The sequence below is a fragment of the Penicillium chermesinum genome, assembly GCF_028974085.1.
Source record: "Penicillium chermesinum strain IBT 19713 chromosome Unknown utg000005l:1.0-4115287.0:1.0-4118363.0, whole genome shotgun sequence".
NCBI lineage: Eukaryota > Fungi > Ascomycota > Eurotiomycetes > Eurotiales > Aspergillaceae > Penicillium > Penicillium chermesinum.
In genome coordinates this window covers 1,834,647-1,854,105 of record NW_026695315.1, presented here as the reverse complement: position 1 = coordinate 1,854,105, position 19,459 = coordinate 1,834,647, and the positions used below count along the sequence as shown (strand labels likewise).

At 51.1% G+C, this 19,459-nt stretch overlaps 8 protein-coding genes across 8 annotated transcripts; 2 read left to right on the top strand and 6 right to left on the bottom strand.

Annotated features, from left to right (window-relative positions):
* Positions 1-18: 18 nt before the first annotated feature.
* N7468_006862 (kynurenine--oxoglutarate transaminase) lies at positions 19-2,043 on the bottom strand (the record flags this gene model as incomplete). The annotated part of the gene is made up of 10 exons (XM_058476158.1): positions 19-309; positions 366-485; positions 536-786; positions 851-1,062; positions 1,115-1,187; positions 1,252-1,357; positions 1,411-1,495; positions 1,578-1,646; positions 1,704-1,742; positions 1,796-2,043. 10 exons carry the CDS (start codon positions 2,041-2,043, stop codon positions 19-21), a joined length of 1,494 nt encoding a protein of 497 aa, XP_058329048.1.
* A 186-nt stretch (positions 2,044-2,229) lies between these two features.
* Positions 2,230-3,867, top strand: N7468_006861 (ssDNA-dependent ATPase MGS1; the record flags this gene model as incomplete). Its single annotated transcript, XM_058476157.1, has 1 exon — positions 2,230-3,867. One exon carries the CDS (start codon positions 2,230-2,232, stop codon positions 3,865-3,867), a length of 1,638 nt encoding a protein of 545 aa, XP_058329047.1.
* Positions 3,868-4,307: 440 nt separating this feature from the next.
* On the top strand, positions 4,308-5,233 carry cdc31 (putative cell division control protein Cdc31; the record flags this gene model as incomplete). The annotated part of the gene is made up of 2 exons (XM_058476156.1): positions 4,308-4,583; positions 4,745-5,233. The coding sequence occupies 2 exons, from the start codon at positions 4,308-4,310 to the stop codon at positions 5,231-5,233; spliced, it is 765 nt and encodes a 254-aa protein (XP_058329046.1).
* Positions 5,234-5,677: 444 nt separating this feature from the next.
* Positions 5,678-8,134, bottom strand: admB (uncharacterized protein; the record flags this gene model as incomplete). Its single annotated transcript, XM_058476155.1, has 1 exon — positions 5,678-8,134. The coding sequence occupies one exon, from the start codon at positions 8,132-8,134 to the stop codon at positions 5,678-5,680; it is 2,457 nt and encodes an 818-aa protein (XP_058329045.1).
* A 460-nt stretch (positions 8,135-8,594) lies between these two features.
* On the bottom strand, positions 8,595-10,366 carry N7468_006858 (putative DNA polymerase iota; the record flags this gene model as incomplete). Its single annotated transcript, XM_058476154.1, has 2 exons — positions 8,595-10,273; positions 10,300-10,366. The coding sequence occupies 2 exons, from the start codon at positions 10,364-10,366 to the stop codon at positions 8,595-8,597; spliced, it is 1,746 nt and encodes a 581-aa protein (XP_058329044.1).
* Positions 10,367-10,919: 553 nt separating this feature from the next.
* N7468_006857 (uncharacterized protein) lies at positions 10,920-13,189 on the bottom strand (the record flags this gene model as incomplete). The annotated part of the gene is made up of 3 exons (XM_058476153.1): positions 10,920-11,176; positions 11,223-13,064; positions 13,129-13,189. 3 exons carry the CDS (start codon positions 13,187-13,189, stop codon positions 10,920-10,922), a joined length of 2,160 nt encoding a protein of 719 aa, XP_058329043.1.
* A 117-nt stretch (positions 13,190-13,306) lies between these two features.
* N7468_006856 (uncharacterized protein) lies at positions 13,307-14,584 on the bottom strand (the record flags this gene model as incomplete). Its single annotated transcript, XM_058476152.1, is given in 3 exon segments — positions 13,307-13,831; positions 13,885-14,526; positions 14,546-14,584. The coding sequence occupies 3 exon segments, from the start codon at positions 14,582-14,584 to the stop codon at positions 13,307-13,309; spliced, it is 1,206 nt and encodes a 401-aa protein (XP_058329042.1).
* Positions 14,585-15,478: 894 nt separating this feature from the next.
* On the bottom strand, positions 15,479-17,440 carry N7468_006855 (uncharacterized protein; the record flags this gene model as incomplete). The annotated part of the gene is made up of 4 exons (XM_058476151.1): positions 15,479-15,713; positions 15,767-15,879; positions 15,945-16,997; positions 17,075-17,440. The coding sequence occupies 4 exons, from the start codon at positions 17,438-17,440 to the stop codon at positions 15,479-15,481; spliced, it is 1,767 nt and encodes a 588-aa protein (XP_058329041.1).
* Between the last annotated feature and the right edge of the window lie 2,019 nt (positions 17,441-19,459).

Below are 19,459 nucleotides of genomic sequence, written 5' to 3'. Positions count from 1 at the left end.
TGATATGGCTTCTGCTTTTCACTGGGTGATATACTTCTTCAGCCCGCGGAGTCTTTCCTTGGCAGTCTCCAGGATATCATCATTCTTACACACCGCGAAACGAAGGTAATCCTCACCAAGGTGGGCGTTGGCATCTGTGTAGAACTCTGTTGGAGGGATGGCAGCGACACCAACCTCGTGGATAAGGAACCAGCAGAGCTTGAAGTCACGAGGGCGGCTGGCGACATGTGGGGGGAAGGAGTAACCCTCCGGGAGCTTCACAGCAGCAAAGTTGGCGAGCACGAAGTATCCCCCGTCGGGAATCGAATACTATCCCAGAACAGAATTAGCAATAAGGAAATGTCAGAGGAGATGAATCTACGTACCGGGATCTTCAGCTCGTCAAAGACAGTGCAGAAGCGCTCAATCTTTCCCTTCATTTCCTCACGGGCTTGGTCCCAGAACCCTTCCTTGTCGGCCTTCTCGAAAGCCACAGCAGAGGCTTCCTGGAGGGGGAAACACTGCTAAAGCAAATACGCGTGTGCGCGGCAGCGACATACTTGATGAGGTGCTCGGGTCCGATCAAATATCCCACACGCCAGCCAGTGGCATAAAAGGCTTTTCCGGCGGAACCGACAGTGATGGTGCGGTCATAGAGCTCGGGGGACAAGGTGCCGATTCGAGTAAACGGGACGTAGAAGAGGCGGTCGTAGACTTCATCGGATAAAATAATCACATTATACTTGATGCAAAGGTCGCCAATGCGCTGGAGCTCTTCCCGCGAGAAAACCTTACCCAGGGTTATGACTAGGAAGGTCAGATTAGACATGCAGGGTATTGGGAAAACAAAATCTTACGGAGAGTTAAGGACCTGGGGTATGGTTAGCACGCAGCCGAAAGACTCGAAGTAGATTAATCAGAGGCCATACAATCATCTTGGTTTTGGGGTTGAAAGTCTTCTCCAGCTCCGCAAAATCGATGGTCCACTCAGAAGCAGGGGAAGTCCTGGTTGCTCCGTCCTTCGGTGGGTGAAGAGGGACATAGCGGATCGTACCACCCGGCATCTCAATATTGCTAATGTACCTAGGCAGGATCTCAGCTTTGCTTCACATTCTGCTTGTGTGTACAGACTTACTGATCAAAGAAGGGCTCGAAGATAATTACCTCATCGCCAGGCTCAATGAAACCCATAAAAGCGCTGAGCATTCCTGATGTCCCATCGAGCATCAGTACCTGAAGATTGATCCAGCATGTCGAGTTGTAAGCCCATACCTTCATTGGCGCCGGTTGTGATGGTGACCTCGGTATCTGGATTCAAGGTTTTGCCGAAAAAAGGAGAATATGCGTCTGCAAGTGCCTTCTTGAGACGGGGACGGCCCTATGGATCCAATGAGCTAATGCTCGGTGGATTGCTTATCATTCAGTCCATACCTTTGTCGGAGAGTATTGGTTGCAGTCAACTTTGTCGAGCGCCTCCTTCGCAGCATCGAGGACAAATTGCGGTGGGTTATAGCCACTACCGAATTGAACATCTTAGATTCTGGTTCCAGAGAGCTGCATCCAACCATTCTGGAGCGGATCGCGACCAGGTCACTTACAAGAAACCTTGGCCCATGTTCACAATGGGCTGGACTGGCGATGCAGCGGCCGCCTCGTTGACAATTGACCTAGAGTACCATCCTTAGAACAGCTGTCCATTGCATCTCCACGTCCTGATTGCTTACCACACATCCTGCCGTTGACCAGCAACCCGCTTTGCGGGGCTGAAATGGATCAGGGCGAGCAGCTGTCGCCGACATTTTCCTTGCACCGGAACCTGAAAAGGAGAAGGGCGAGTTTGGGGGCAACCGCGGTGAGGAGATCTTCTTTGAGACAGTTGAGAGGAAGCGACGACCGAGCATGGAGAAAGGCGGGGGGGTCTATGGTTATCTTCACGTTTGGGCGGGAGTCGTTCAGTGACAAATGACGTGCTCGGAGCTCGGAATCCTTATCGATAAGCGGATTTGGATCCTCTTTTTGGAACGAGCGTACTCTGTTGTATTGGCTATAATCTTGCATATCCATCAGCGTGGTCCTTTTTTCCATCCGTTTTAGCGCTCAATTTATGCTTTGCTATTGACCTCGCACGTACTCCCCAGAATCTCCTATCGACCCGTCGTATCGGCCGTAGCGCGTATCGTTCGCGACGCGTCTCCGCATTGAGTCTGCGTTGGGGACTCGTGGGAAAACACAAGATTAGCTGGAAGCACCATGGTTTCTTGTCCCATTTGTGGGAAATCAGTCCCACAGGCGAAGATCAATGATCATATTGATTCCGACTGCCAAGAATTCATCGAAGAGGCGTCTGCTTCTTCGACAGACCCATCAGCGCCCCCGAAAGCAGTCCCCAGCATTTTTCAGCCAGCGTCTGCACGCAAAGCTTCGAGTCAAAACACGGCCCCAAAAGAATCGCCATCGAGGCCTAGTGCGACGCCATACCCTCTGAACGGCAAGCGGTCCTTCACGCAGGAGACCCCCCCTCGAGAACAGAATGCAAAGAAACAACCGGCGGATGCAAGTGAGCCGCAGACGAAGCGACCGAAGGTGAACGCTTTCCAAAAAGCGGCCCCGCTTGCTGAGCGTATGCGGCCGAAAACTTTAGACGAAGTATGTGGCCAAGAGCTGGTCGGTCCGACTGGTGTGTTGCGCGGTCTAATTGAAGAAGACCGAGTACCAAGTATGATCCTGTGGGGAAATGCTGGAACTGGGAAAACAACCATTGCTCGAGTCATAGCCTCTATGGTTGGAAGCCGCTTTGTGGAGATCAACAGCACCAGCTCCGGTGTCGCAGAGTGCAAAAAGATCTTCGCCGAGGCTCGTAGTGAGCTGGGACTCACTGGGAGGAAAACAATCATCTTTTGTGACGAAATTCATCGATTCTCGAAGTCACAACAAGACGTATTTCTCGGTCCAGTTGAAAGCGGACAAGTGACTTTGATTGGAGCAACTACGGAGAATCCGTCGTTCAAAGTCCAAAATGCACTGCTCTCCCGGTGCAGGACTTTTACGCTCGCTAAACTGACCGATGAAGATGTCATCTCTATCCTTCATCGGGCACTCCGGGTAGAAGGCCCGAACTACGCCCCCTCGGAACTGGTTGACGATGAACTCATCCGGTATCTTGCCAAATTCGCGGACGGGGACGCCCGGACATCGCTCAATCTGCTCGAATTGGCTATGGATCTATCTAAACGACCAGGCATCACGAAGGACGAAATCAAGAAGTCTTTAACCAAAACTCTCGTCTATGATCGGGCTGGCGATCAACATTATGATACGATTTCGGCGTTTCACAAGTCTCTCCGCGGGAACGACCCAGATGCCTCCCTATATTACCTTGCACGCATGATCCAATCTGGGGAGGATCCACTATACATTGCCCGGCGTCTAATTGTGGTCGCGTCGGAGGATATCGGCCTTGCAGACAATTCTATGCTGTCGCTTGCCATCTCGACTCACTCTGCTGTGGAGAAGATTGGACTGCCAGAAGCCCGAATCAATTTGGCGCATGCAACTGTTGCCATGGCTTTATCAAAAAAGAGCACGCGAGCATATCGAGGATTGAACAACGTGTTCTCAGCATTAAACGAGCCCGGCGTTGCGGGCCTCCCGATCCCCATCCATCTTCGTAACGCGCCCACCAAACTCATGAAGGAACTGGGCTACGGTGAAGAGTACAAATATCCCCCAAATTATGTCGATGGCCGGGTCAAACAGGAGTATTTACCTGAGCCACTTATTGGTCGCAAATTTTTGGAAGAGCTGGACATGGGAACACAGCGTGACCCTGCGTTATTGACGACGAAAGGCCGCTATACCAGGCAGGACTTTTCGGACGATGAATTCTAAGATGCATTTTGAAATTCTCGACAAGAGATACCCTTGACTATGATATTCAAAAATATCCTCTCCTTCATGATTGGGCCGAAATATCGAATCAGCGGGTAGGCTGTGTTTTGTTTACACCAGTCCATGATCCATCCTCTCATTGCATGAGCGCCTTCTATTTATTTATTTATTTTTTTCTTTTGTATAATTTAGCTTCAATTGATCATAATTTTGGCCAAATCGAAGTTGCACTTCTCGTTATTGGCGGAGCAGGACATCTTGGCCCTGATCTCTCCAGAAGCCCAGAGCCCGCCCATTTCTACCTCATTCCGCGCGGCGCGTCAGAAGAATCCTCTCCACCGCCCAAACAACTCTCATCTCCACCACGGGCCACGAGCCCATTTTCCCCCATTCCTCAAGACCAGCCATTGATACCTTGCATTCGAGCTCCGAATCCCACCATGGCCTCCGGCCAACCTTTTGCGTCGCGTTCGTACGCTGGCAGCAAGCTCCCCGAGCGCTCTGTCACTGCCAACGCCATGCCCTTCAGCGCTTCGGCATTCTCCCGACATCGCGGCATGGGCCAAACAGCGCCCACTGACTTTGGCGCGCCAGAAGGCCCCAAGCAGAACCAGCAGCCCGCCGCCGCGCAGGGAGCCATGCAGTCCCATGGCGCTGCGCAAGAAGCCAACCTGAACCGCTTGACTGAGGAGCAGCGAGAAGAGATCAACGAAGCAGTAAGGAATCGCCCTTGCCCTTCCCCTTCCCCTGGAATACCATGAAACACCTCCGGTTTTGCTGCATTCATATACTGTGGCCCTTGTAGCGCAAACTTCCCAGCCCATGAGAAGAAAATACAGCCCCGACTGGACTGCTAACGCAAACAAAAACCCCACAGTTTACACTCTTCGATCTTGATCGCGACCGCCATCTCGACTACCATGAACTTCGCGTCGCTTTCCGTGCCCTCGGCTTCACCCTCTCCAAACAAGAACTCATCTCCCTTCTCACAACCTACGGCGTGCCCCGCCCACAAGTACAGCAGCAGCAACAACAGCAAGGCGGAGCCTCCAGCGCCAATCAAGGCCCCAAGGGTGGGAACCCCCAGCACCCGTCGAACCTGCTCATGCCGCTCTCCTCCTTCCAATCAATCACCGCGCTGAAGATTCTCGAGCGGGACCCTCGGGATGAGATCCTGCGCGCTTTCGAGCTGTTTGATGAAGGGGGCAAGGGCTACATTGACCTGGAGGATCTTCGTCGGGTTGCGCGCGAGCTTGGCGAGACGGGTCTTGAGGAGGAGGAGCTGAGGGCTATGATTGAGGAATTTGATCTTGAGGGTGTGGGGGGTGTGACCCGTGAGGCTTTTGTTGGGATCTGTTGGCAGTGAGATTTACGATACATTGGCTCCTACTTGTGACGTCTCCTTATGTTTTTGGTGTCCGGTTGATCTGGGATTACTGCTTTGCTAGGGTCTATTCTCTTTTTTTACCCTTTATTGGTTCTATTTGATTTGTAGGCATGTTCTGGGTCTACAATTCGATCTGTAAAACGAGCAGGTCATGATTGTACATGTCTACCAGACTGGCAGATTGCTACGGCTGACGGTTCTTGGGCAACAGAAGTGTTTCCATAATTTGAGACATATTAACAAGAAAGAAGTCGTTTATAATCCCACAGCCTGTAGTCCTGGAGAATTCTACCCTCTTTAACGCCCAGAAATTCAAGTTTCCATTCATACTTCGAAATCAAATGCCCGGCCCGTGATGCATGTCATGATAGAATTCCACACACGGAACATTAAACGTAGATTAATAGATGATATCATGGCCCTTCACGCGAACCGCGGCGGAGGGACATTGGGATACCCTCCGCCATTGGGATATCCATAGCCTGGGCCACCACCATACCATTGGTTACCAGGAGGAGGACCAGGAGGGCCACGAGGTGGCGGGGGACCCCCGACGAAGCGCGTGGGAGGCGGTGGCCCGTTCTTGGTTAACTTGCGACGAGCAGCAGCGAAACGGCAGCGACTTATGATGCAATACAGCAGGACAAGAACAATGAAACCACCCACACCGGCACAGATACCAATAACGATATCCTTGTGGTCATTGATCCAGCCAATCGCGGAAGACCCCTTGCACTGGCCCGAAACACAGTGTCCGCCATCCTCGCACGGAGTGCCGTCGAGGTAGTTCTGATTGAGTTCCACGCAGGTTGAAGAGCCATATTCTTTTGCAATACTGGGGGCGCCGCACACAATGCTACATGATGGTGCATTCGTGTTGTCGCAGGCCCAGCTGTCGTTGCTTTGCAGGTTGAGTGTGCCCAGAACAGACCGGCACTGATAATCACGGCTTGTGCACTGTCCACTGGCACACTTAAGGCCCGCGCCCGAGTCGCCGCAGGAGGTTCCGTCTTTCTCGAATACGTCGTTGGGACAGGAGCTGGAGTTGCCTGAGCAGGTCTCCGCTTTATCACAGACACCGGTACTGGGACGACAGACTGTGCCAGCGCTGGCGTATTGGCATTGGATGCAGCAGTTGTCGTTGGAGTCATCGCAGATAGCGCCGCTCTTGAATTTACACGTTTTCGCATCGCAGCAGGCGTTGTCACCGCAGCCACTCTCACCACCACAGTCACAGTCCTCGCCATCCTCGACAATCCCGTTACCGCATTGGCTACCGGTGATGGTGCTCACACCACGATTGTCTGTTAGACAGGCAGACTTGATGCTGTTTCGACCAATAGCGGAGCAGATGTTGCCGATAGTGCACTTTGAGAAAGTAGTCATATCAGGGTCGGCGTAGGGATTCATGATGTACTTGGCGTCAGCATCACATGTTGATGAGCTAAGTGGACAGCACTGTGACGAGTCATCGAGACCCTGAGAACAGGTCTGCGAGTCACAATCGTGAACAGCCCCGAATGTATGCCCCGATTCGTGGGCAAAGATCTGCCAAGTGCTCCCTTGGTTTCCAACCACCACATTGGCGCCAGAAACAGAGCTTGAGCCATCGCTGCTCAGGTCGGAGGTGCAAAGCCGACCCATCCATGATACGCCAACTTCGGAGTCAGTTGCACAGGCGGTCAGAAGGGTCCAGTAGGCGTTATCGTCGGCGTTGTCGGCACGCCACTTAGAGAATTCGTTCAGGCGCCATGTGATGTTTCCGCTTTCACAGTCCACATTCCAGGGGGTAGCAGAGTCTGCTTGCGTGGGACACAAGGCCTTGTTCACAGTGAGGTTACGAAGGCCGATGGAAACATTGAAAGACTCTTCGTAGACGTTGGATGCGGTGTTGATGATATTGATGACATAGTCCTGCGTGGCTTGCGAAGAGTCATTGTTTTTGGTAATGTACTCTGTCATTTTACAATCAGTAGCCACTCCGATCAATGCCACTTTCTTCGTTTTGGGGCATCCTGAAGTATCTCCAATGGTGTTCTTCAAGTTGACACCCCCAGAGTTTCCCGACACTCCACCGACATCAGACTGGCGCTTGCTCAATCCAAACAGAGAATTCAAAGGAGTCACGCCCCATTTACCAGAGGATTCCTCGATTCCAAGAGGGAAGATTGAATTTGAGAGATCGGTATTGTAGTCTATTTGATCTGCGACACAGCCGGCGGGGGCTGCAGCCACCGATCGCTTCAACTCTTGATGCATTCGTATTTTGTCTGAATCTCTATAAACGATCATGTAGTTTTGCGGACGTTGTGGGGTGTCGACATCAATTGGCCGTTTCTTCGCCATGTAGGTCGACTGCAGCTCGATGTGGTGCTTGTCGTTGGCGATACTGAACGCGCCTTCGAACAAGGGATCTGGGCCATCCTGTCGTACTGTCACTCTGGCCCAGCCGGACGGGGTCCATCGACCGTTGCCAGAGCCAACTAGCGCACGTCCACGAAAGACCTTGTGTTGGTCTCGGTGGATCCGCTCGCCAGCTGTGGGAGTCCCGTCGTGGTCAATGTATTGAATGAAGGCATCGTCGGCGAGGATGTCGTGATTAGGCTCTAGTTCTAGCTTTATTCGTTGACCGTCGCGATGGAGTTCGAAGGTGAGTTCAAAGGAGGAGAGATGGTCGATTTGATGTGAAGGGGTGTGAATAATCGGGTTGTCGATCGGCGTGACTTTGCGGATCGCTTCTGAGGCTTGCGATCGCGCTGGAAGACAACACGTTATCAAAGGGGAAGCAGGGAAATACGAGGACCAGATATTACCTAAAATTGGGGCAACAAGCGTCGCGAGCACGCCTATCCAAAGAAAGATGTTCGGATAGAACCTCATTGCCAATGGCTTGGAGGGGGGTTGGGGAAGTCAAGGAGACGGGCGGGCTCCGGGGTAGTGTACAGGGTCTGAGGCCTGCATGGGGTGTTTCAAGAGTCTCCACTAAGATCACCTCCACTGGGGCATTCCCGCGAACCCTGACGAAAGCCGCGTTCTGTGATTCTGTTACTCTGTAAGGAGTAATCGAGAGAGAGAGAGAGAGAGACAGAGAGAGAGAGAAAAGCTGAAAGTAGTCACATCAACTCCGGGGCCACCGGTTTGCGTTTTGCCAAGCGCGGCGGAATCCAATCGCAAGCCAGAACTTCTTGGCGGGTTTTATTTTTGGTCAGATTCGTGGTAGCCTTGAGGGTGATTGTATTTCTCATGTACGAAGTACATGCGGGGAATTGATGTGTTCGGGTCAATTGGTACTACAAATGAACGTGCGCAGGGAAATGGGTTACTGAAGTAGGTCCATGGATCATGCACTGTGGTCTCGACCATTTCCCGCCTCATGGAACATGGAATGCGCCAACTCCGCAAAATGAGGCATTGCTGCGCCACAGATGCCACACTCGAAGAACTCCGTCTCTGGTTCCTCCTCGTCTTCCTCCCAGGCTGCTTCCAAGTTGGGGGGTTCTATATTTTGTTCGTGGTATTCGCCATATCCTGCAGCCGTGCTCGTAGGGTCCACAGGGTGCACTGTCCACTCGCGTAGCACTGCTTCTTGCCGTCGAAACATCATCCCAATATCCCGCCCGCTGCTCTGTTTTTGATCTCCCGCGCTCTCGACCATGTTGGTCACAGCCACATTCATCAATCCAAGATCCCACCCCGCCTTTTCGGCATGAAGCTTACGAAACATTCCAAGTAAATGATCCTGCGCCACACGTTCTGCCAGGGATTCAACGTTCTCGTCCAGGTGGAATATAAACGTGGGCAACGGCGCCGACCGAGAGATCCGGTTTACGTTGTATGTTCGAACGCCGTCTGTCTCGGGGCCATTCCGTGGGCGTGTTGATAATCGCAGTGTTCGCGGGTGGGCCAGCCAACGTGGCTGAGACATTTTGTCTTCGCCTTTATCGAGTAGATCGGTTCTCATTCGCCGGATCAAACTTGTAGTCAAAATGATCAGTTCGCGCCGCACTTTTTCGATGCTGTCCAGGCGGCCGCGACCATAAGAGTCTTCGATGCTGATCTGCGTGGGCAGATCGCGGGCCTCTGAGACCTCGGTGTTATCCACCCCATGTAAGATGCTCCAGACGCGCATGCCGATGCCTTTGGCTGCGCCGGGTCCCCCGAGGGTCCTCTCCATCATCGCAGGGCCCATACCAGGGAAGAGGCGGACATCGCGGACCGTAAGTTTTTCTTCAGAGCTTTCCCCCGCAACCCTGCTTCGTAGTTTTTGTGCAAGACGTGACCCAATACCCGGAATTCTTCGAATTTCATGATTGTCCAGGAACTGAGTGATGTTGCTGCGCGTACCGTCTGTGCCGGTCTCGTAAGGCGGTAGAAGGGTGGTCTGGTTATTTGGTTTGTGCACGCTGCCGACTAGTTTTGCCAGAAGCTTGGATGTTGATACGCCCCCCGTAGCTGTATATCCTTTCTCGTTTTCAAGTTGACTTCGGATATACCCTGCTAGGTGAGAGGCAACCAGCAGCTTTGTTTCCAATGGTGTCCGAGTCGCCTCTTGCTTGGGTGGTTTCTCTGGTGTTGATGGATATGTAGATCCATAGAAATTAGTCGCATCATAGGAAAATCCCGCTGTTGGGTCTTTGGGGTCTAAGTGGAAAAAAGAAGAACTTAGATCATTCGGATTCAGAATGCCGGTGTTGTAATCAACCATATCGGTCACGTCAAGGAATTGTTCATCGAAGCCTAGTCTCTCAACCCGGCCTCCCCAGACAAAATTCCGGGTAAACAGGTAGAGATCCTTCGACGCGTCGCGGAATTTGGTCAGATCTTCACCAAGAACGATTACAACATCGGGGCAAATCCGCTTCGCATCTTTGATGAGTTGCAGCTTGTGTAGTCCTCGTCGCCGGGCCTCGTAGTTGCACGTCACCACTATTTGCTTTTGCTGGACAGCAAGAGGCAGTGACTTCAGTGCCGGCTGCTCTACTTCGAAGACCGAGGCATAGAAGCAGTCATAATCCTGACCTGGTCAGCATAAGTCACTTGCAGACCAGCCGGTGGTGGACAAACCAAGTGGATGATGATTCGGCGGTCATTCCGAGCCGGGATCGTAGCCATGAAGCTTTTAGGTGATGCAAGTCTCCTCCATCGGGAGACCAAAAGACAGATGAATGCACCCAAGGTCTTGGTGGTGCCTGGATCCAGGTTTGTGGAGTCCAAGGGTCCAAAGAACCACGAAGCCCGGGAATTTGTGGCTGGTGGGGTTGTGGCGATTGCAGCTTCTGGGCCGGACATAAGCCAAGTTGACAGCATGTACGCGGTAACCTAGCTTCTGCACAACGGCCTTTGCAAACAACAATCCTTATCGACCTTTTTCGCCGGCGTTATTTATCTAGACGAAAAGCGCCAATATACTGCAATAAAGCCCGACATGCTGCTCGACGCACCCCTCATGTTAATCTATATCGTAGCCAGCATGGAACCACACATAGCAGCTACTCGAACAAAAAGATTAACATGACCGTATATGCCCACCCACCCTCTCCTTGCATATACGGCATAGAGGCATCCGGGAATTGGGTCCCGGATCCTCACGAAATCCACCTTACCACCCACTCTTGGGTTAAGGGGGGCTGCTTAACCCCTGCGCCAGGGGAAGCCCAGGATCCTCTCACACTCCATGGAGCCAGTACCCGCTCCATCCCACCCACTGCCCCGAACGGAATCTCCGCCTGTCATCAGGCATGACGTTGTAATACCCCTGGCCAGCAGACCGAGCGCCAACGTCGCTAACGAATGGGTGGGTAAAGCGGTTCGCTCGGAGGATCCAAAAAGAATCCTCCAGTTCATCACACTGATGCATGAAACCGTACCGGGCGACCCATTCGTTGTTGAAGTCGTCGTCGACCTCGCCCCGGTGACAGGGGTCTGGACAATCGTCTGTAGGGCAACCAGTCCACTCGCGCACACAAACATGCCGCATGTCTCCCCCCCGAGATGCTAGGGAGCAGTCGGCTCCCCCTCCCCATTTCCAGGTTGAATTGACGAAGGAGCATCATATTGACTTGCGGGGTCCACTGGTTTTGCTCGACAAGAATTTCGCGGATCATCCGGAATAGATAACCCACTAATTCTGGCAAATCCAGGGCGAAGAACAAGCAGGCTGCTAGGGCCCGGCGGAATTGGTCCTTTTTCTCTGGGTTGTTTGATATAGAAACAACCTTGAACACCGTTGGTGAACTTACCACCCCCTCTACCAACGGAGCTTCCAGGACACACGCTTCATTGACGCCATCGAATATGAAATAATCTCCATATTCTCGGCAGACATTATAATACGTCGCCTGTCGACGTCGTGCAAGCGTGTCCCAGTGATGGAAGCTTGGTAGCAATGGAGGGCCGTTGAGCATGGTGATTGGAATTGACGTACTCGAACAAGGCTGACTGAACGAGTACTTACCACACTCAAACCAGTGAGATTGGAGGTCTTGGAGGAGGTGCTCTTCACTACAGTAATGTACTGCAGAGAAGGGACCACATCCAGGACAGTTGTATGCACTGCCATCCCACAGGCTGCACCGAGCGCCACATCCGGACTTCCAACACACCACATGACGGCTCCGCTCGTCAAGATTATATCCATCCTTGACAAACCGCTTTCTCGTGGCTTTGGGTGTCCGACAGGCTCGTGCTCGGCGATAACGGCGAAGTAAGGTCTCCTCGGGAGGTCGAGAAAAAGGGATTCGGGCACTGCGAGTTATTCTCGCAATGGGAGTTGTAGTGCAACCAACACGTTGTGCACTCCCCGCTGATACCACACCCTTTCGGATGGGCGTCCCGGCTGGAGTTGTGCTGGAAGCGATTCCAACAACACGGCAGGCTTCCGCTGGTACCACAGTGCTATGTTGACTGGGCGTCTGGGCGGCCGGGTTCTCGTCAGTTGTTGGAACAGTTGGGCGGCTCCTCACTGGTATCTCAGCGTGAATGCGAGACGTCTTCGTGTAGTTTCCTGCCGCCAACTTCCCTTCCTCGGCATGACTCGCTGGTCGCCCAGCCTGAAGACTGGGCACCTGCACAAGTTTCTCCGCCGGATCAGAGTCGCCTTTTGGGAGTTGGTGCACTACCACGGGTGCTATTTGTCGCGATTCGGCTTTCAAGGACGGCAACCGACGTAAGGGGATGATCGGTGCTGTGATCCTGGGGACCGCGCGGCGTGATGGAGTCCCCTGAGAGATGGGGGTTTGACTCTTGACACCAGGCCATTCGGTTGCTGCGGTTCGCATTGTTAGGTCGGGCATTCGCTGTTGACCGTTATCACCCCGCACGGCGAGAGCTGGGGTCGAGGACATCGGTTCAGGAAAAGGGGGCTGCTCATCGTCTAATGGTGTAGTCGTCGACGAACTGAACGCCTCGACAGATGATGGCCCTGATGGCTCTTCCTGGCGAGTTGCGTCTTCCTGAGATGGCGTTTCCCGTGAATTGGCGGATCCTGCTTTGCTTTGCTTCCGGAGCTCATTCCGCTTCTTCATGAGCTTCTGCTTCCGTGCCTTTTGGTGAAACTGTTGCGGTGAAACGCGTTTCGTGGGAGCGGCTTCAGTGGGTTTGGAAGGCGCTCTGGAGCCGTTGTCTCCCTTGACTGGCGTACGAGGGTCAAGAGACCCAGAAGCTTGCTGGTTGGGCAAGAAAGAGTCCTCTTGGGCAGAGCGAGAGAATTCGTTTTCTGGTGATGGCAGAAAATCCTCGCAAGGGCAAGTGGCAGGGGAATCGGTTGCTGTGGCCTGTAATCGATCTTTGGAGACTAGACCACCGGCCTCATCTAGTAAAGTTCTAGATTAGCTCACCTCCTATATACTGCATGAACGTTCAGTTGGATCACTTACCAGACGGATGGCTGTCATTTGTCTCTCCGGAAATGAGAGATTCACCTGGAGCTCGAAGCATCTCGCAGGTGGCTGTGTCAGTGAGATGAGTTAGACTTGAAATTTCATCGAATGGAATGTGAACTGAGTAGTGGCAAGGAGCTAGGAACCAGGCGTAAAGCGTAAAGTGTGAAAGCAATTAGGGGAAATTATCTCTTACCTGGACGTGCCGATTCGTCCGAATTTCCCGACTTAGGAGTCGGCAATGGTTGTCGAGAGGAGGGGGAGACGAACGGACAGACCATGCGGATTGGTCGGTCTGTATATCGACATGACTCGACGAGGAAATCAGTTCCTCATCACGTTCATGAGACTCACTCCCATCGTCAACAGTTGGTGGATCATGCGGTGCAGGTGCTTGCTCATGCGCCGAGCCTTGCACATCCTTGTCTGTTTGCGCACGATCTCCTTCAACCTGCTTCATCTTCTTCTTGATCTCCTGAGTATCCCGTTCGATCTTTTCAGAAGTATTGAAACTTGTGATTGGCAGCCGTTGACTACTTTCATCTATCCCAATAGGGGCCACCTCCCCTTCTTCCTGTATATCTCCAGGGGGATGACGAGATTTGGTATTCCCGAGAATGTTGTTCCCCGTGAGCGCTGCGGACGCCTTCAGCTCGACCAACACCCCAAATGGGAAGCTCATGGCTCGCATGAACACGTCCTATAATTTGTTAATTGTATATCCAAGGCGATCCTCCTATGACCAATACTTACTGGGTTGCCTCCTGAGAGTTCCCGATATTCAGGATTGGTGGTGTCAACTTCAAGAGCCAGTTTCTCTGCATCGGACGTCCCGAAGCTAAAACGAAAGAAAATTCGCCCAGAGACACCTCTGGCGTTCGCCCATTTTCCCTGGTACGCACCACGAGCTTTCTTTTTGATCGACCAAACAAGAGTCGATCCATTGGCACGGAAGTCATTGTTGAGCGCGTTCACAAATTTTGTGATTGCTAGGTTACCAAAATGCATATTGACGATACCAAATTGATATGGGTTGTCCATCACACATTTGACACAACGTAGGAACTGGGTGCGTCCGCCAGGGTATTTCTCTGGTAGTCGAAAACGTAGGGTAGTTTTGTTTCTGCCGACAAATACTTCGAAAGGATCTTTGATTCTCGGGGCATTGACCGACTGTTCGGCTAAGCGTAGGATGTATGATCTGTTCTCGTGAATCCAGTTCGCCACGGTGAGGCTTAGGACGTTGGTTGATGCTTCAAATGTCTCTCCTTGTGGCCCAGGAGAGCTTTGCATATGATCGTCGGCGTCTAAGGAAATGAAATAGCCACCACCAGCGTCATAGCATATGGTGTTTTCTTCGTTGTGGACATGTGGATAGACAGGTTCCTCCCGGTACTGCGCTCGTCTTATTCACCCCGTACCCCAGAAGCTCTACGACTAGCTTTTGGCCCATATTGACAGTCAGCGGCTAGTTGGAGAGGGGTTTTTTAAGCTACAGTCACCCAAGTTTGTTAGTCACTTGTAACAAATTTACCTTTCTATGCAGCACGACTTACAGAGTAATGGTGCCCACGGCGCCACTAGCAAACAACAAGTCGCGACTGGTTTGAGGTGCAAGATGCACCTGAGCCTGTCAGTAATTGTATCCTGTGGGATAGCTCCTGCGGGGTCATGATAAGGGAATTAATTCACTCACCTAACAAGGGAAGGATAGATCGATACTGGGTCGATACTTGCAACAAAAGCTGGTCGAGGATGCGCACAGATGCAGAACCAGATGAGTGCTCTGCCTTGAATTGTGGGAATAAGATGGAGATGAGGAAGGTTGAGGACCAGGATTGATCACCAGGAAACCAGAGGCAGCCCCTTCAACGCGCTTCAACGCGTTATTGAGCTATTATTTTATTGCTGGGGTCAGAGGGAGGCTCAGGCTATTTCGGTATACTTAGGGAAGATAAGACTGGAAGAGCTTTTGTCATACCTTCCTGAGCGAAAGGAAACTTTGGGATGGTCGAGATGGTCGTGTTGATGGATGGAAAGAGAAGAAATGTATAGGGGATGAAAACGAAGATAGCAGAATATAAACACACAAACAGTTGGGCGGTCTTCGTTCTGCTAAACTTGTGACTTGAAAATGGTCTGCTAGGAAATACCAACTATTGAGCCCTTCCAATTTGGATACTTCTACCCTCTTAGTCTAAGTCAGTATTTGATGGCCCTTTGGCTCTCATTTCTTCTCGTGCTTATAGGGAATAATTGCCACGGAAGTCGTTTACGAGGATAAGGTCATCGGGTAAGGTAGTTTCTATCCAGTTTCCAGCTTGACAAATAAAGGGCATTTAAGTACTTAAGCCATTCGAACATTGATAGCGCCAGTAACTTCCATGATGTCTCGATAAACATCATGAATTGAGGTGAAGTAGGCGCGGTTTGTTCCCTTTGCTCCTGCGATGTGCAACCCCACCACTCTCCCAGTTTCTGCATCGTACACAAGGCTCCCAGAGTCCCCTGGCTCCGCGATGATGTTGCTCTCAGACTTGAATAAAACATGTTCCATCGTCCTGGTCTCATCGTACTTGTTGCTTTTTGGATTCCACACACGATGGAGATGCACTTCCTCAAGTCCAGAGTATACCCCATGGTAAAACCTGACGAGCGTCCAGCTTTCGAATACGATTTCCCGTGCTCGAGGTAGCCTCCATCTCTGAATTTGAGACCCGGCTTCTGAGATCGCGAGTAGGGATATGGCTATCATAATCTCCGGTTAGTTTGATATTTATAACTGCCGTGCGGAAGTAGAAATATAAACTTACTATATTCTCTCCGAGTCGCTCTTTTGGGATCTCAATCAATGCCCAGTCAGTAATTGTTGGGTCTTTACGTTGATCCTGCCGTGCGCGTGTACGCCAATAGCCGCTACCAGCAAATACAGAACCGAGAAGGTATGTCTGGTCCTGTATGTAGCTTTGGAAGAACTGGTGCTGTTGTTCCAAAGCATTGATGGTACGGAGCGTGGCCTTATGGTTGGTTTCATCTTTTGGGTCAACAAAGACGTCATCAGGATCTGTATCTCGAGCCCTGAGTTGTTGCTCGATTTCCCGAAACTCATTGTCCTTCAAAGCCGCGATACCCCGGGCTTTGGACTCAACTGCTCCCCGGAGATCACTCAGAGAGGGATGGTCAACTCTAAGTAGATGTTGGGCCATACGATCCCCCGGAAGACCGGATGCTGCTGCCACCGATGGAAAGCTATAGTATCTGTCAATAACAATGTCATTACCTGGGGCGATATACTGACCTTTTCCTGCACCCTGAACTTGATTGAGTATTTGTCGATTCTTCTCCGGCGCATACACCGAGTGAAAGCACGTAATACCAAACGTACGCCATTTATGGTTCGGAAATTGCAGTTCGACGAGGCCCCCTAAGGTCGAGGACCCCGCTGTGCTTGAATGAATTCCAAGGCTTATCCCAGGCTGCGCGAACTTGGTACAAGCAGCTTGAGGGAGATCCGGATTCTCCACGTGTCGACATATCTCATCCTTCTGGAATAGGATGTCGACATCAGTCACGTCGAAACCCCTCAAGATCATTTCAATTCGGCGTATTGCGGTACTCCACCCCGACATGGATCGCTTTTCGACACTCACGACCACAGTGACAGGGTTCTCGGTAGCAGTATCGCTCACGCCATATCTCCAACACCCGAGAGCAACCCATTCACGGGAGTCTAGCGCGTCCAGGATCGCAGGGACAATATCGTTCCATCTACCGAAAATCGAGTCGGTTCTAGCGACAGGAAAACTTCGACATGGTGTCGCGAGCAGGGTGTCCATGATGTCGACAGAGACAGAGAGGGGGGAATGCTGTTCAGAAGAGCATAATGGATCTCCCGAGCAGCGCGTCGTGCCCCGGATGGGATTTTCTCTGTGATAATACGCACTGTGGGGATCGGCTGAGGTTCAGGGTCGACACGAGACTTTCGGCCAGTAATAGATAGGTCGCGGTACTGTACATGGTGTTTTCCTAGTATGGAGCGCACGGTATCGTAAATGTGCTGATGTCGCGCTGGGAAACGATTTTGATCCAACCATTCTTTGCCGAATGGGCAGAATTCGTCTGGGAGTGAACAGAGATAGGGTCCTCCCGCTCTGTGATCGGAGTAGAGGAACCCATCTCCATCCACCATGTAGTTCCCGCTAAAGGGAGAGGAACGCGATGACGAACTCGAGTAATAGCTCAGCGCGTGGGCGCTAGCCCGAGAGAAAGTGGAGCTGGCAGAGCCCGACGAGCTCGACGAGGTAGACATATTATGAAGTATGTCTGTCAGGAGATTGAGTTGGTTGGGTTATGGGGGTTAAACGGAAAATAGTTGATGAAGTATGAAAGCACCAGAGATAAGAGGAGAGTGATCAGAGGCAAGAGTGAGAGTTTCCTGAGGAGAAAGAAGTGAAGGTGCTCTCCCAGAAAGTTGTAGTAGTAGGGAAGGAAGTAGGCTATAAGAGCGAGACTGGAAGGTGTTATGAAGGGAAAGCAAAGGTGAGGGGAGGCAGTTTCCGTGAAGCAATCTGCTGTGATAAACGTATAGTATCATCGTGAAGCAAGTTCAGCACTACTAGTACGATTCCGACTGGCCTAAAACAGACTAGTACTATACCCTTCCAGAGCCGCACAGAGAAGTAAGAACCGGAGGAGAACCCAAAGAGAGATGTTCTTGCCCGATCGGATCCCGCCTACTGTTTGGCACGCTAACTGGAAGAACGTCATCGTATTTATCCAATACTAAACCGTAGCCATCACAGCCAAAAAGAACAGGAGATCGGATAACCAAACGGTCCTCCAGGAACAGAACGTGTTCAGGAGAAAGTGTAAGTATTAGTACTACGCAGGTCAAAAGTGTGGCGGTGACTGCGACCAAGGCCCAGGGACCCGTTCCAGGTCAGGTCTAGCAGAAAAATTACGTCGCTTCCAAGTCAGCAGCTGAATCTTATTCATTTCATTTCAACAACCCCTCGTTCTGTTGGAGAACTTCCATCTAGTGGATCCGCAATACGCTTCTAGTGTGTACCGTGACATTATGCATAGCGTGTAAAGTCCAAGAGTTTAGGCTATTAATACGGCCTCGGAGTCTCCTCTTTCAAAGCGCCAGTGTGTTAGTATTAGAAGCACGATTCGAACCAAGAGATTCGGGCTATAAGAGGAGCATTTGACCCGCATGGAGCGCGTAGGACTGATTACTCGCAGTTGGAGGGGTATCTAGATCTAATGTAATTCAATTCATTAATTCGACTTCTTTAAAATCAATTTCAGAATTGAATAGTTGATTTGGAGAGACTCCATTTGATAGGCAAGTTGATAGGCAAGTTGATAGAAATTTTTCGCCAAGTCAAGTCTAGTCTTAGGAATTAGGCATTTATTGAATAAAACCGGCAGAATATTTAGACCAACAATTATTACCGACCTGAAAGACCGAAGGATAACTGTGTGAAAGGTAGAGAGTAAAGGGCTAGAATGTTGTGACGACAAGAGCGGGAAGTCATTTTTCTACCGGCAATTCCTCGTCTACAGGGCAGCCAGACTCAGGTCCGAAAGACGGTGGAGCCGTCACCATTTCCTCATTATTATCCGCAAGGAGATCCAAGTTAGCTTTAGGAATATATCATCTTTCCTTTCGGTTTTGAGTCATCACCTAGTTTCTGAGATACGGTTCCGGTTTAGATAGACTGGGATCGTATATGTTACAATGTCACGGTGTAGAACTGCAGTGTCAGACCACCTCCGAATTGGACCCACTCTACGTAAAACCTCACCTTGCGTCTCCACTGTTTGTAGTTCTTCGAGCTACGTCTTGTCATCTCCCTGTGTATAGCTGATCGCTGTAGCCAGTCTACCAACGCTGGCCCCTGTACATATCTGTCTGGACCTACACCCTGACAGGCTTTTCAAAATTCTCTGTAATATGGCGCTATTAGACGCTTTCTGGACGATATTGAGTTGTAACCTGATATTCTGAATCGCCGTCAGTCACATCTTCTCAATTTTAGTGGGAGTACCTTACTGGAATATTCAAGTTTCCCATAGCACTGTTTCAACTGGACACGGTAGATCGCATGAAAACATGTGGCTAGAGCTGTTGTGGGCCCAAGAACTTAAGTGCCAGTATAAAACTAAACATCCATGTTCGTTTTTTACAAGTATTTATAACAGGTATAAGGTTGTATATTAATTTGAGTTGGAGATTTATCGCATGCCAGATCTTGGAAGGACAAGGAAAAGAGATGATTCTTTCGGGCCACAGTTAGTATCTACTGACTGGACGGACATATTG